The sequence below is a fragment of the Phaethon lepturus genome, unplaced genomic scaffold, assembly GCF_000687285.1.
Source record: "Phaethon lepturus isolate BGI_N335 unplaced genomic scaffold, ASM68728v1 scaffold5472, whole genome shotgun sequence".
Lineage (NCBI taxonomy): Eukaryota > Metazoa > Chordata > Aves > Phaethontiformes > Phaethontidae > Phaethon > Phaethon lepturus.
The window spans coordinates 2,052-14,213 of NW_010521103.1; the positions used below are offsets into that span (position 1 = coordinate 2,052).

The 12,162-nt window shown below is 43.3% G+C and overlaps 1 protein-coding gene across 1 annotated transcript; it reads left to right on the plus strand.

Annotated features, from left to right (window-relative positions):
• Nucleotides 1-250: 250 nt before the first annotated feature.
• Nucleotides 251-10,756, plus strand: LOC104616093 (zinc finger protein 462-like; the record flags this gene model as incomplete). The annotated part of the gene is given in 5 exon segments (XM_010281392.1): nucleotides 251-470; nucleotides 1,083-6,574; nucleotides 7,451-7,615; nucleotides 9,414-9,517; nucleotides 10,719-10,756. Coding segments are annotated over 5 exon segments (6,019 nt in total), but the record flags the coding sequence as incomplete, so codon positions are not given.
• Nucleotides 10,757-12,162: the final 1,406 nt, after the last annotated feature.

Genomic DNA, 12,162 nt, shown 5'->3' on the forward strand with positions numbered 1-12,162 from the left:
GCAACTTATGAGCTACCTAGATAAGACTTTATGTGAACCTGAATTGATGCCTCTTAATGTCGTAAGCAAAGGTTGAGTTTTACGCCTCAGTATTTGGAGAATCTCTGGAAATGACTGAGTCATCATAAGCTTGGTATTAACCTATTTTCAGGATTCATTACAATGGCATTGCTGTAAAATCTCTTTCTTCTTCTCTCCTTCCCCTGTTTTTCTTGCAGAATTTTCTAATGTAAAAGATCATCCCTGAACCATGGAGGTGCTGCAGTGTGATGGCTGTGATTTTCGAGCTCCATCTTATGAAGACCTCAAAGCTCACATTCAGGATGTTCACACTGCTTTTCTACAGCCAACAGATGTCTCTGAGGAAAGTCCTAACCAACCAAGGTCTGGTTCCATGAATGCTAGCAACCAGACTGAGGTTGAATTTTCTTCTGTAAAGGATGAATTTACAATTGCAGATGAAATAGCAGGTAAATCTCAATTCTAAGATTGATCTCAACTCTAAGACCTCAACTCTAATACTCTGTTTTCCATGTGCTTGGTTCAGTGTGTTCTAGTTTCTACTTTTAATGTGATTTTAAAAACTCATATCATCTTTATTGCTGTGTCAGCAAAGCAGATGTCTAGCTTCAGCTATACTGGTTCTGACCACGGCTTTTTCTGTAAATGCAAACACTGAGGATGATTTCATTTCGCAGCTGCTTTTCATGTATTTCTTCATATTGCTTTTTGGTTTTCACATTTTCATGGTTGTTCTTTGCTACCATGAATGACCTCAGAATTTTCAACTGCATTAGTGTACTAGCTTTCTTTTTCCCCCAAGAAGATTAGATTATTTTGGAAGTTATCTATCCGAGATGGTCACATATGTGTAGGCACTATGCATAATGGTAATTTTCCTGAGCATTGCCAGACCGCCAGCACTGCCAAACATGTAGCTATCACCATAAGCGAGGGAATCCTAGTGTAATTATTATCTACTCAGGTTGTGGTTGCGTTGTTATGTGTACAGGGTGGGTGGAGAAAAAGCCTCTTTATTTGATTTTGATTTATTTATGTATACACCTTAATTCTCATTTTAGGGCAAAATGCAACAAGTCAGATGGGGACTGGAAGTTACTATAGCCAGAGCCAGACTTTCTATGGTCAGCACATGGCTCCAAATCCTAAACCAACCAACAAGTTTTTCCAGTGCAAGTTCTGTGTGCGTTACTTCCGTTCCAAAAACCTCCTCATAGAGCACACACGCAAGGTTCATGGAGCACAGGCTGGGGGGAGCTCAGCGGGGCCACCAACTGCTAGTTCCCTAAATTATAACATCATGATGCATGAAGGGTTTGGCAAAGTTTTCAGTTGCCAGTTCTGCACCTACAAGTCACCCAGACGCGCAAGGATTATTAAGCACCAGAAGATGTATCACAAAAACAACCTGAAAGAAGGTTCAACTCCTCCTACGGCTCCCGCTGCTATGTCTGAATCAACGTCTGCTTCTGTGCCAGTGCAGGAACCCTGCAAGGAGCTGCCTGCAGAGGTGGTGGAGCGGAGCATTTTGGAATCCATGGTCAAGCCCCTGACGAAGTCTAGGGGCAACTTTTGCTGTGAATGGTGCAGCTACCAGACACCTCGAAGGGAGCGCTGGTGTGACCACATGATGAAGAAGCACCGCAGCATGGTAAAAATACTGTCAAGCCTGAGGCAACAACAAGATGGAACCACTGCACCTGATGTACAGAGTAAGAGTGCCCAGAATGCCTCTCCGAATTCTAATTATATCTCCATGAATACAACGGGGCGTGAGATGTCAAATGCTAATGTCTCAAACTTCAGGAGCTCGATGGGTAATTCCCTTATCAGGCCCAACTCTTCTACATCTTCCAAGTTTTCTTCTGTGTCTTACCCTCAAATGAAGCCTAAGTCACCTCACAACTCGGGCATGGTTAATTTGTCTGACAGATCCCGCTATGGAATTGCTGATATGACGAATTCTTCTGCTGACCTGGAAACAAGCAGTATGCTAAATGACTCCAGCTCAGATGAAGAGCTAAATGAAATGGACAGCGAGAATGGCTTGAACTCCATGGATCACCAGACCTCAGGAATGTCTGCAGAGCAGCTGATGGGATCTGATGGCAACAAACTATTGGAAACAAAGGGAATTCCCTTTAGAAGGTATATGAACAGGTTCCAGTGTCCTTTTTGCCCTTTCCTGACGATGCACCGCCGCAGCATTTCCCGTCACATTGAGAACATCCACCTGTCTGGGAAGACAGCTGTGTACAAGTGTGATGAATGCCCTTTCACCTGCAAGAGTTCATTAAAACTTGGTGCCCACAAGCAATGTCACGCAGGAACAACATCAGACTGGGACACTATGAACTGTCAGACTGAAAGCATCACCTCTTCTTTGAACGACAGCACAGTGTCTTATGAGAGTGGAAATATAAATGGCAGGAAGTCAGCTGGGATGATGGAACCAGTGCAGCCGCAGCAGCAGCAGCAACAACAGCAGTCACCCCAGCCCCACTCGCAGCATCCATACAAGTGCACAATGTGCAACTATTCCACCACAACTTTGAAAGGCCTCAGAGTTCATCAGCAGCACAAGCATTCATTCTGTGACAACTTGCCAAAATATGATGGACCACCATCAAATGCACCACAAGAGAGTGAGGCAGATGCTCACCCCTCTGCCAGCACAGTGAAGAAGAGTCAGACTTCCATCCTTGGGCTCTCATCTAAAAATAACTTTGTTGCAAAAGCCCCTCGGAAAGTGTCAAATGACTTCCCTTTAGATCTCTCTCCAGTGAAAAAGAGAACTAGAATTGATGAAATAGCAAGCAATCTGCAGAGCAAAATCAACCAAAACAAACAGCAAGAAGATGCTGTGATTAATGTAGAGGATGATGAGGAAGAGGAGGAGGACAATGAGGTGGAGATAGAAGTGGAGTTAGACAGAGAAGAAGAGCAAACAGAACCAATGATAGAGGTTTCCAGTTCTTATGCACCCCAGCAAATGTGGGGCAGAGAGGCTAATGATTCCCAGAAGGAAACAAACTTCAGAAGCATGCAGCATGACTACAATTCCGCCAATGGAGCAGAGATTGAGCTGACTTTATCTGAAGATGAGGAAGACTATTACTCTTCTGTCAGCATGAAGGACCATCAGAGCCCTAATGCATCTGTCCTGGGGAGCCAGTCAAACTTATATGGTACTGATCAGAACAATGAGAATTCAGAGTTTAATGACTCTGGCAGGCTTTACTATTGTAAACACTGTGATTTCAGCAACAAATCTGCCAGGAGTGTTAGCACCCACTACCAGCGAATGCATCCCTATATTAAATTCAGCTTTAGGTATATCCTGGATCCCAATGATCACAGTGCAGTATACCGGTGTCTTGAGTGCTACATTGACTACACAAATTTTGAAGACCTGCAGCAGCATTATGGGGAGCATCACCCTGAAGCTATGAATGTACTGAACTTTGATCATTCTGATCTGATCTACCGCTGCCACTTCTGCTCTTATACAAGCCCGAATGTTAGAAGCCTGATGCCACATTACCAAAGAATGCATCCCACCGTGAAAATTAACAATGCAATGATATTTTCAAGCTATGTTGTTGAGCAGCAAGAAGGGCTGAACACAGAGTCTCAGACACTGAGAGAGATCTTGAATTCTGCTCCAAAAACTATGGCAACCTCCACCCCCGTGGCTCGTGGGGCTGGTGTGCCAGCTAGTTTTAACAAAAGTGCCACCAAAAGCTTTAGTCCTGAGTGTGAAAATCAGAAAGAACCTTCAGTCAATACTGTGGTTGTTTATGACTGTGACGTGTGTTCATTTGCAAGCCCTAACATGCATTCGGTTCTGGTGCATTACCAGAAAAAGCACCCCGAAGAAAAAGCATCATATTTCAGAATTCAGAAGACCATGCGTGTAGTCTCTGTTGACAGGGGCTCTGCCCTGGCTCAGATGTCTTTTGAGCTGGGGACACCCATCTCCCCCAAATTGTCCAACTTGGCTTCTCAACCTCCAGCTCCACCCCCACCACCCCCAGACCTCGCTACTGAACTCTACTATTGCAAACACTGTTCATACAGCAACCGCTCAGTTGTGGGAGTGCTTGTCCACTACCAGAAAAGGCACCCAGAGATAAAGGTCACTGCCAAGTATATCAGACAGGCGCCCCCCACTGCAGCAATGATGAGGGCTGGTGAGTTGCCACCTGGTATTCAGAGGCCACCAGTGTCAATGCAACAGTTGAACCGGGGTGGATCTGAGACCTCTGTGAATCCTCCTGAGAATGAAATGTTCTTCTGCCAACACTGTGATTATGGAAATCGGACCGTGAAAGGCGTGCTTATTCATTATCAAAAGAAGCATCGTGACTTCAAAGCTAACGCAGATGTGATTAGGCAGCATACAGCCACCATTAGAAGCCTTTGCGATCGCAGCCAGAAGAAATCGACTGGCAGCATGCCTGCTCACACCTCCAGCACTGAACGGGACAAGTCAAAGCTGAGAGCCCTCAAATGCAGACAGTGTAGCTACACATCACCTTACTTCTATGCATTGAGGAAGCATATCAAGAAAGACCACCCAAATCTGAAGGCCACGGTCACATCCATTCTGAGATGGGCATTTTTGGATGGCTTGATAGAAGCTGGTTATCACTGTGAATGGTGCATTTATTCACACACAGAGCCAAGTGGTTTGCTCGTGCATTACCAAAGGAGACATCCTGAGCATTATGTTGACTATACGTATATGGCAACTAAACTCTGGGCGGGTCCTGATCCTTCCCCTCCTGCCCTAGTGATGCCAACAGAAATAAAGACCTATAAATGCAGAGACTGCATTTTTGAAGCATCTTCCATTTGGGATATTACTAATCACTACCAAGCATTTCACCCTTGGGCCATGAATGGAGATGAGTCTGTGTTGTTAGATATCATTAAGGAGAAAGATGCTGCTGACAAATCCATCCCGCAGCCCGATGAAGCTGGCGCCAGGATGGATTCTGAAGACCAGATAACAACATCACAGATGGATCAGGATGCAGAGTGTGCAGAGGATCCCAGCCTTTCCCAGGAAAAAACTGTCCAGCTGGCTTCTGCAAATCCTGCTATCTCCTCCACTCCGTATCAGTGTACAGTTTGCCAGTCTGAGTACAACAACTTGCATGGCCTCCTGACACATTATGGCAAAAAGCATCCTGGCATGAAAGTGAAAGCTGCGGACTTTGCTCAGGATATAGACATTAACCCAGGGGCTGTATATAAATGCAGACATTGCCCATACATTAATACACGTATTCATGGCGTCCTCACACACTACCAGAAAAGGCACCCGTCAATAAAGGTCACTGCTGAAGACTTTGTGCATGATGTGGAGCAGTCAAATGATATTGCTCAGAATGATGTGGAAGAGACAAGTAGGATTTTCAAGCAAGGCTATGGTGCTTATCGGTGCAAACTCTGCCCTTATACCCATGGAACACTTGAGAAGCTGAAAATTCACTATGAGAAATACCACAATCAACCCGAGTTTGATGTTTTTGCCCAGTCACCACCAAAGGTGTCTGCCTCGGTGGAGCCAGACATGGTGACTGAAATCAAGACCTCCCCAGAAATTGCTGCTGAGGATGTTGGAGAAGTCTCCGTGCCAGCACCTCATTTCTCCAGTTCTCATTTAGTGTCTCACACAGTTTTCCGGTGTCAGCTCTGCAAATACTTCTGCTCCACCCGGAAGGGGATAGCGAGGCACTACCGCATCAAACATAACAACGTCCGGGCACAGCCAGAGGGCAAGAACAACCTCTTCAAATGTGCTTTGTGTTCATACACCAACCCTATCCGCAAAGGGCTTGCAGCACACTACCAGAAAAGACATGATATTGATGCTTACTACACTCACTGCTAAGCAGCCTCTAGGACGGTAAGCGTCAAACCCAATAAAGTGATCATTCCATCTCCTCCCAAGGATGACACTCCTCAGTTAAGTGAGGAGCTGAGGAGGGCTGTAGAGAAGAAGAAGTGCTCACTTTGTTCCTTCCAGTCCTTCAGCAAAAAAGGTATTGTGTCCCACTACATGAAGCGTCACCCTGGTGTTTTCCCTAAGAAGCAGCATGCGAGCAAGCTGGGAGGTTACTTCACTGCCGTGTATGCTGATGAGCACGAAAAGCCAACTCCAGCAGAGGAGAGGAATGACTTTGAAAAGCCTGAGGTGGAGACTGAGGCTCAGGAAATTGAGTGGCTTCCCTTCAGGTGCATAAAATGTTTCAAGCTGTCGTTCAGCACAGCAGAGCTGCTGTGTATGCATTACACTGACCACCACAGCAAGGATTTGAAGAGGGACTTTACCATACTGGGAAGCGGCACCCGCTCTCAGAACCCTGTCTACCAGTGCAAGCACTGTGATACAAAATTGCATAGCACGGCAGAGCTGACCGCACACTTGAATGGTCACAACGAGGAATTCCAGAAGCGTGCCAAACGTCAGGAGAGGAGGAAGCAGCTTTTGAGCAAGCAGAAATACGCAGATGGTGCTTTTGCAGATTTCAAACAGGAGAGGGTAAGGATTTGTGTGTCTGGTCTCTTTCCCTGCTCTCCACTCCCTGCCAGGGAGACCACTAACGCCCACTTGCATGTTCTCATTGACAGCCAAATGACCACGGGCTAATGAATGACTCAGCGTGCCAGTGGACTCCATAAGTCAATTATACATTCTGCTTTAATTTCCTCATTCATCCTCCACATCTCCCTAGGTCCTGTAGGAAGCCCTGTTCCTTCCTACTGCTTCTTTCAGTATTTTCTTTATATTCTTCCCTTCCTCCCACCCTTCTGGAAGGCCATCTGTATCTGAGCGCTACTTGTTCTTCTGTGGCAAGGCTGCCATGTTCTTTGTTGCAGATTCTTTACAAAATGTCCCATCCCTCTCTTCAGTCTACCTCTGAATAACACATCAGAGTTATCAACCTTCACTCAGTACTTTCTTTGATTAAGCACTCAATATTAACAGGATGTGAATCTCTCTGGTGACTGAAGCTTTGGGCAAGTGCCTCATAAGCAGAAGGCCAAATTGTTCTCCTTTTCTTGCCTGCTTGCCTTGTTCCTTCTGCGTCTGTTTGAAATATACTTGCTGTGGAAAAGCTCCACACAGCTGTTAGGGAAGTCGTGATGTCATGGAAGAGCACAGTTTCAGGCCAAACTGAATGGACTTCTAGAGGACCACTGTTAAGCAGAAACTGAAGGTTTCTGCTGCACAGATGTCTTGTCCACTTACTCTGGAGGCATTAATAAATGTCTACAAAAACTGACCTTGCAGTTCTGCAAAACAGGACATGTGTACATCAAGCCTAATTTCCCTTCAGGTGTAAAATATGATCTATGTTCCTAAAAATGAGGTAACAAAGCATACTTCAGTGATACATGCTTGTGTATCAAACAGGCTTTTGGACACTTGGAAGATGTTGCTAAACTTAAGGAGAGAAAGGTGGTTGGCTACAAATGCAAATTTTGCGTGGAAGTCCATCCAACACTTCGAGCCATCTGTAATCACCTCCGCAAGCATGTCCAGTATGGAAATGTCTCTTCTGTGTCAGCTACAGTAAAGGTAGGAATTTTAAAAAGGTGATTGTAAAGTGACTGCAACTTATTGCATTGTTTAAAATAAAGCACTTATTGAAAACCTATGGAGGGCTCTTGTGAAGCTGAATGGGTTTTGAACTGGGTATTCCAGTTCAGCATGATGTTTTAATCTAATGCTAAGTTTCTGAAGTGCATTTGGTTTATTTTAAGATGTTTTAACTTTTTTCCACTCTCGATCCAGGGGCACGAAGACTATTTAATTCTCATTTCTTCTCAGCCACAAAGGAGTTGATGTCGTTGATGACCGAAAGACTTGGGTTATGAGCAGAAGGCTTTCTCTCAGCTCTTCTGGGCTACTTTTCTGCTTAGTTAAACTCTAAAAGAGCTGCTTTCGTTCTTTTTTTCTTTTTTTTTCTTTTTTTTTTTTTTTTTTTTTTTAAGAAGAGGAAGTGTGCACATGCAAATGTGTGAAGCTGCTTGTGGTACACCTTTCCACATGAAATTTGCACACTGGCTCCAAACAAAACATTCAATTGCCAGCTGAGCAGGTGGTCCCATTCAGGTGATTAGGTGTAAATGTGTTGTTCCTTTCTTCCTGTGAAAGGGGGTGCCTTCTAGGGCATCTCAAAGGATAGGCCATGCTCCACAGATTTCCAAGATATTGGCAGGGGTAGTGAAAGTGCGACAAGGCTGTGGGAACTCGCTGTGTATTCCTCGTGGTCCTGCAGTGAGCTCTTGGCAAAGATGCCTGCTGCCTCACTAAGAGTGCTTCTTTCATGACATTGGCTGCTGTGAGAAAACCGAGTCCTTCACAGCCTAACTCTTGCTACCTGAGAGAGCTTTCATTGCTCTACGACTGACCTTCCTTTACCTTACCGGGTACTGCTGACACATTCAGATGCTTCCCTCCTAACAGACCATTTCCTCTTCTCCTTGCTTCTCAAGTGAAGTTTATGTAGGGTCAATACTTTCTTTTGAGTAAATAGAAGTTTTGCAGCAGGGAACAAAAGCTGAAATCCATGGCCAGAAGAATATGATGGAAATGCTCTTAAAGGTTATTAAAGTTGCTGCAAAAGTGGACGCTCTGATTAGAAAAGGGAAAGGAAAGGAAAGTTAGGAAAGGGAATAAAAAAACCACTTTTTCTGTTTGCTTTTTATTCTTAAAGAGCATTCTAGGGTCCTAGATTACTGGCCTGTTTCTTGTGAATTTGATGTTGATGGACAAGTCTAGTGTAGACTAGACTACTGATTTAGTCTGCAGAGTAGGTACACTGTAAGATAGAGCAAAATAAACTGACATGAACTTGCTCTATATCTTACTAATGTTTATCTGATCAAGTTTAGAAGATTCATATCAAGACTATTGAAACTTTATTTAGTTTCATGTCTTTTGCATTACCTGACATAAATTTGATCAAGGAGTGAGATTCTTTTTTTACATGTGCATGTATGTACATAATAGATATGATTAGGTTTTTCCCTCCCAAGAGTGGAGCCTTTTTCCAGAAAGACATTGCTGTAGAAGTTGTGTAGGGATATATTTAGAAAGATAATGCAGTGGGAAACCTAGGCATTATAATGAACACATGGGAAAGGCTGAGGGGCAGAAGGGAGAGACAATTGATGGCTTTGGGGGGGTATGTGTTTTTTAGCAGGAAGCTGAAGATTCTTCAAACACAACTTTGATGGAGGGTTGTGAGGGAGCCAAAGACCCTGGCATTGTGGAATTTACAGAAGCTGAATCTGGAGCATCCTTGGAAGATGAAACCAGGCCTGGGGGCTACCACTGCAGCCAGTGTGACCGGGTTTTGATGTCTATGCAGGGTCTGCGATCTCACGAGAGGAGTCACTTGGCTTTGGCCATGTTTACCCGGGAAGACAAGTACAGCTGCCAGTATTGCTCCTTTGTCTCTGCTTTCAGGCACAAGTAAGTTGTGGCTTTTATTTTTGTTTTCAAAAGAAGCACAGACTAGCACTACTGTTTTGTAGGTTGACATTGAAGAAGAGTGCACTCAGCTTGATATTGAGCAATGCTTTCCTTGGCATTTAGGTATTTTCCATACTGCAAAATCTTTGGCCGTTATGAGTGGCTATTCGTAAAAGCTCACATCTTTATATCTTCTTGAATTTATTTAAGCCCCTTTTTTTGCATATACGGGAAAAGCACACAAGCAAGAGAATAAGACTTCTTTCAGTAGGCAAGCAGGGAAGCCCACCATTTATGCAACCATGTCAAATGCATGAGAGTTAAGAAGCCAAAAAGAGAAAAGTATTTTCCTTGTTAATCTTTCATATATAAGGAAATACTGCTACATATAACTACCTTGTTTATAATTACTACAACTCTTTGATGATTGAGTTTTCATTTCTATTGTTAAATAACTGTCATAAACTTACCTTAAAATTAGATTTTTTTTCTTTTCTTAATTATGGTATGTAATTTCAGTCTACAAATATTTCAGGTTCATACCAGTGTGGGATACTAGTGACTCCCTCAGCCTGTTTCCATGTCTGATGTAGCATGTGAAAAATACAGTCATCATTAATAGCCACATTTCTTATGATTTCTTTCTCTAAGGTTGACTTTGCCTTAAGCTGGATAGTTTTAAAAAATATTTTAACTATAATCATATGTATATGGCATGCCCCCAGAAAATGGGACTTGAGGGATATTTTCCCTTGACATCTTTGACTTACAGGTACATGTTTTCGCTAATTTCTGGGGCATAAGCTGCTTATTTACCACTTCAACAAAAGAGAGACCCAGCTGTTCATTTGATGTAGGCATTCATAGCACTGTCAATAGTGCTCTTAAATTTGTTGAAGATGTCACTCAGTATGTTAAAAAACAAGATTTCTGCTAGTGTCACAGTGTTGCAAAAGGATGCCACAGTTTGGTCTGCCTTGTTGAAGAGGTCCATGGGATTTAGTAGCCAACAGCAAGAAAAGGACTGGGGGAATGCATGGGTACTACTGGGCATATCCCACCCTGCTTTGGCAAGGCTGACAGTAGGGGTGCCCCTACCTCATATAACTTACACATCCTGCTGTTTGGCTAGTAAACTGGTTTGCTTCCAAAACCAGATTTGTGTTGAGTTTCGTCTCTAGTCACTCTGTTTCCTACCTAGGAAGTGGATAAAATCGTGCCCTGCAAGTAGAAGAACAGGTAAGTTAGAAAGTTGTGGATGGCAGGGAAGAACTTTACAGGTATCACCTAACTTGATAATAGGTGTTGTTGCTGTTGTTGAAGTTGTCTGCTTTATCTTTTATTTTTGTTTTTGATGCAATTACACTCTTGGGAGATGAAGTCTGTGAAAGAAACCAAACCAAATGTTTAAACAGCCCACTGTTCTCCCAAGTCTGACCAAAACTTAAAAACCTGCCTTTGGAAGAATTTTGCTGGTGAAGTATGGTGAATATAGTTTAAATTATTACTGTGTAGAATAACTGGAGGTGTATATTTATAATAGCTTGATATGTGTTATATACATCTTTGGCAGTTTACTTTAACTGTTAAGGAAGCTCATTCCCTGTCAGCTGTTTAAAACAAGTTTTATTCTATGGAAACACTGCAAGTGTTCAATGTCTTACTTATTTAGGAGACTTTTTTTCCCATTTCTCTGTAAAAGCTGTACATTTTACCTTGCCACAAACTCCATCCTGGATTTCTGTTAAATTGTATTTGTATGAAGTGGCCCTGAGAGGAGACATAAATTTATTTTTTTGCTGTCATCAGATCTTTGAATACACAGACTTCAGTGTTAGCTCTCGTAAACAGGGATTTTCTGGCTCAGGCTGTTGTCAGTGTGGGACTAAAGATCCCGTGACAATCTTGTGTAGTGTGAGAGGGCTGGAACAACCGCCACTTGATCTATGTGTTGATATTCAGTAAAAAAAAGAACAAGATTATTTAGGAAAAATAAAAGGAAATAAGCCTGAAATACATCTAGAATTAGGATGGCAGTTGGGGGGTAGCTTTTGCAGATTGCCACTTCTCCAGTGTGCTGTATCTGCCCTGTAGTTTTTCCATCACCATGCATAAGATGAGTCAAACTAAGATGAGATCACAAAGGATGAATGTGTCCAAAGAAGAGGTTGTACTGGAAATGTTTACAACCTGGGCTGAAACTACCTGCCTGCCACCTGGAGACTGTGGATTCATGACTGTCAGTCACAGCACAGGAATGGCAGAGCTCTGCAGGACTCACTTAGATAGAAGGAATTTGATCTTTTGTTAGAAAATGTGGAACAACATCCTTTTTTGCCTTCCAAACTTTACTGAGCTGTTACAAAAAACTGTAGAGAGAGAGCAGGTTCTGATCGCCCCCCAGTATTCAGGCTGTCGGTAGCTTCCAGTTTCACTGAAGAAAGTAGAGGCTGGTCTTTGCCACCCCTTCTTCTCTTGTTGAGCTTCACGCAGGATCTCCCACACTGTTACTTCTGAAACTGTACTGCCTTTTAATCCTGGAACTCATCAACTGCAGCCTGCTGGCATCCTCCCCAGAGCAGGATCTCTAATCTGCTTTTGCTGCTGTAACAAAAAGGAGGCTTCCTCAGTAAAGCTGGTCAAAA